The 3429-nt window shown below is 50.0% G+C and overlaps 1 protein-coding gene across 1 annotated transcript; it reads left to right on the top strand.

Moving 5' to 3' along the window:
- Window positions 1–835: 835 nt before the first annotated feature.
- LOC110286162 (rhox homeobox family member 2-like) lies at window positions 836–2938 on the top strand. Its single transcript, XM_021152632.1, has 4 exons — window positions 836–917; window positions 1104–1563; window positions 2173–2218; window positions 2843–2938. Exons 1-4 carry the CDS (start codon window positions 836–838, stop codon window positions 2936–2938), a joined length of 684 nt encoding a protein of 227 aa, XP_021008291.1.
- The last annotated feature ends 491 nt before the right edge of the window (window positions 2939–3429 follow it).

Raw genomic sequence — 3429 nt, 5'->3', positions numbered from 1 at the left:
TGTGAGACAACAGCTTTGGAGCCAGTGGCCAAGGTGGAACTTGGATGGCCACGAATGTCCTTGGGACACCCCGAGTCCTTGGGTCAAATACAGCTAGGCACAGAAAGGTCTCTTCCCACACAAACATTCCATGAGATTAAACTTGTGGATGATGGTGGGTGGGATTGAGCCCTGTTGGGGACACAGTCTCTCAGGAGGATCTCACCCTGGCAGTTCCCGAATATTTGCCACCACACAGGGCTACTCAGGGCAGCACAACCAAAGAAGGGGCAGGGAAGAGTGTGTGCATCCGGGCAAACCATGATGTGGGCCAGACGTGACAGAGTTCAATTGGTACCACTTTATTAAAGGGTATGCCTTTGCCATTTGCTTTGAAGGGTATTTACATAATTTAATAAAATTATTCAGCAGGGCTCAAAGGCCTGCTGAGCTTGAGGAGGTCTTTGTGTTAGTCCTTGTGAAGGAATTTGAACCGTTCAGGAATACTGGTGTCCCCCAAGGGCTACAGGTGTCCCCCAAGCAGCACCTTAGAGCCACGAGTTCTGCACCCGTACACACCCAGTTGCTGCATTCCTTTTGAAAAGGACTCTGCTCTTTGGAGTTCTGAAAGGCTTCTGCTTGTGCGCCTCAGGGAACAAGCCCACAGCCACTGCGACTGTGCGAGAAGCCAGGACAGAACGCCTCTCAGGACAGACCATAATTTGGGTGAGGCGCCAGAAGAAAAACTCTTCCGGGTCAAGGATCAGAGCAGAGATATATATTCAGGCTCCGGAACTGTGAGCACACAGCGTTGGAAGCCTCTTCGGGAGCAGGGTCGGATCCAGAGATTCTCGCAATGGAGACTCCTCAAGACAACCTCCAAAGCATCCAAAAGCCTCCGAGTCTGGGAGCCGAGGAGGACCAGGAACCACAGCCTGGTGAGTAAACTGGTTCTGACTGGACTTGGGTGAAATTTGGGGAGAAACGGTGGGTGTAAAGAAGAGTGGACAGGCACTTCGGGTCGGTTACAGAGCCCCTGCCTGTGCTTCCTCTCTGGGCTTTCCAGGCATCCCTGGGCCATGATGCTCAGATCTTTATCTCTGTATCTTCCTTCTGTCTTTCAGGTGGGAAGGCAGTGGTCTCTGAGGCTGGAGAGGAAGGAATAGACAAGAAAGAGCGTGTTATGAGCGGGCTTGCTCAGGGTGGGCTTGATCAGGGCGATGGCGCTCAGGGCGAGGTTGCTGGAGGTGAGCAGGCTCAAGAAGAGCCTGCTCCATTGAGTCCAGCTCAGGAAGCCACTGGAGGAGGAGAGGAGGGAGAAAACAAGGAAGGAGAAATGGAAGGAAGACATGCTGGTGATGGTGCTTCTGGCCCCGAGGATGACAACATCCAGGAAGAAGGCGGCGAAAACAGAGATCAACAACCACCGCAACAAGAGGCAGCCAGTCCTGAGGGCATGAGAAATCCACAGGCTGGGAACTCTCTGGCTCACCAGCGGACCCGCCGCATCAGATTCACCCACTCTCAGCTGCGTGATCTGGAGCGACTTTTCCAAGAGAATCGCTTCCCCAGCTTGCGTGTAAGGTAAGCAGATGGCCAGTGCTTGGCGCCATATTTACAGGTCTCCTTTGGCTCTCCCTGGCCGTCTGATTCCCTCCAGAAATAATGGCACCTGCCCCAGTCTTGCGCCTGCAATTAGGATCTTCCTCCTGCAATTAGAACTGTCCGCCTGCAACTAGCTCCCCGGGTAGGGGTATGGGAGCTATGCGGTCTGGAAACAAATGTGTTTTGTTGCCCTGTTCAAGACTGGGACATTTAGGCATTGTTTAGTGTTGTAAATGAGTTTCCAGCAGTATGGGTGAGAAGTCTGGGGCGTGGCTAGGAAAAGCAGGAGGGATTCCAACTCGCGTTAAAATGTTTCTAGTGCTTTCATCCCAGGTGCTCTCTTCACTGATTTTTACACTTTCAGTACACCAAAGAGGCATCTGTGTATTGGGGGATACCCTTAAATTTGCTCTGTGAAAGAAACCCATTGCTAAAGCTAGGTTTAAGGTAAATGTTAAGAATAGTGACTGTAAGTAAACGTGTATGCGCACTCAAGTGTGGACCCAGACATATAAAACCATATCGGACATGTCCTGACACAATTGATTTCCACCAGAAAGGCTAAATGTTGGACCTTTTTCTCTTTAGGAGGGATCTTGCACGATGGATGGGTGTGGATGAATCTGATGTGCAGGTAAGTGTTCTGAAAAAACAAAACAAAACCTATTTTTTGGAAGGGTGTCACACGCGGTGATGTTGCCTTCAGAAGTCTGTGCAGCCCAAATGCCTCACAGGAGTGAAGAGACCATGGGCGTGGGCTGGAAAGGTTTTGATATTTTCCCACAGCAAAGCTCAGGAACCACCCATGAGCTACAAGTGAATTCTTTCCTGAAGAAATGCATGAAAAATATCGAGGACGGAGAGAGGAGGCGGTGTTTTGGGTCTGTTCCGCGGTTGAAATACTGGGTGTGGTGTCCCATGTCCTAAGGGGCTTGGGAACCTGTTTTGATTTCAGAGACAATGAACCCTGTTGCTTGCAGCATACTGAATAATCAGAATACACCCGAGGAACCTCTTCAGCCCCTCTTGGGTTTAGACCAATAATCACATAGTTTCTGGGTATTTAAAAGATGCAGTGATTCTTCCAGGGGAGTGGCTCAGTGCTACAGCACATGGCTAGCACACAGCTGGCCCTGGGATGGGTTCTGAATGCCTTCCAAACTGTTAGGAAAATGAAGAGGGCGTATAGTGCTCCAGCATGTGTGCTTTATAATGATAGTGTTCAATGGACTAAAGCGTCTCTGTCTTCTGCTTACAGGAGTGGTTTAAGATGAGGAGAGCCCTTTTCCGCAGACACAGCAGACTGATGATGTTCTGCGAACTGCCACCGATTACAGAGAACAACTCTCCCTGAAGATTTTGGAGCAGCACTTGAGTGCCTCCCCTATCGTGGAGCCAGATGAGGATGGCTTCTTCTGAGCCACCCATGATGGCCACGACAACCTTTTCTTCTCTACAATTATTTCAGCAATAAAGATGTGCATTCTGAATATGTTGGCTCCATTGTCTTTGATGTTACTAAAATATGGGTATAAATATTTAAAGGATAGCAGTCAATCCCAGGCATGACATACAAGCAGGCCGAATAACCAGCAGCCCTTCGTCTATAAAGGGCACCAACAAGCTGCAATCACTGCCAGTGTGGACACAAGTCATTATAAGGACAGAGAGGGAAAAGCCCCTATGAGAGGACAGTCTGTTTCTAGACATGGCTGTTCCCACCCACACTCCAATGAGCCCTCCCTGACCCGGTACCCCTAGATGATGGTGGAAATATCCCAGAGGCTACTCCCAGGCTTGATGGGCAGGAGGGATGGCAACATTATGTGTGCTGCCCTCTCTCTC

Source organism: Mus caroli, chromosome X, assembly GCF_900094665.2.
Source record: "Mus caroli chromosome X, CAROLI_EIJ_v1.1, whole genome shotgun sequence".
In the NCBI taxonomy this organism is placed as follows: domain Eukaryota; kingdom Metazoa; phylum Chordata; class Mammalia; order Rodentia; family Muridae; genus Mus; species Mus caroli.
Note: the sequence above shows the minus strand (reverse complement) of the source record. Positions and strands in the feature narration are given on the sequence as shown.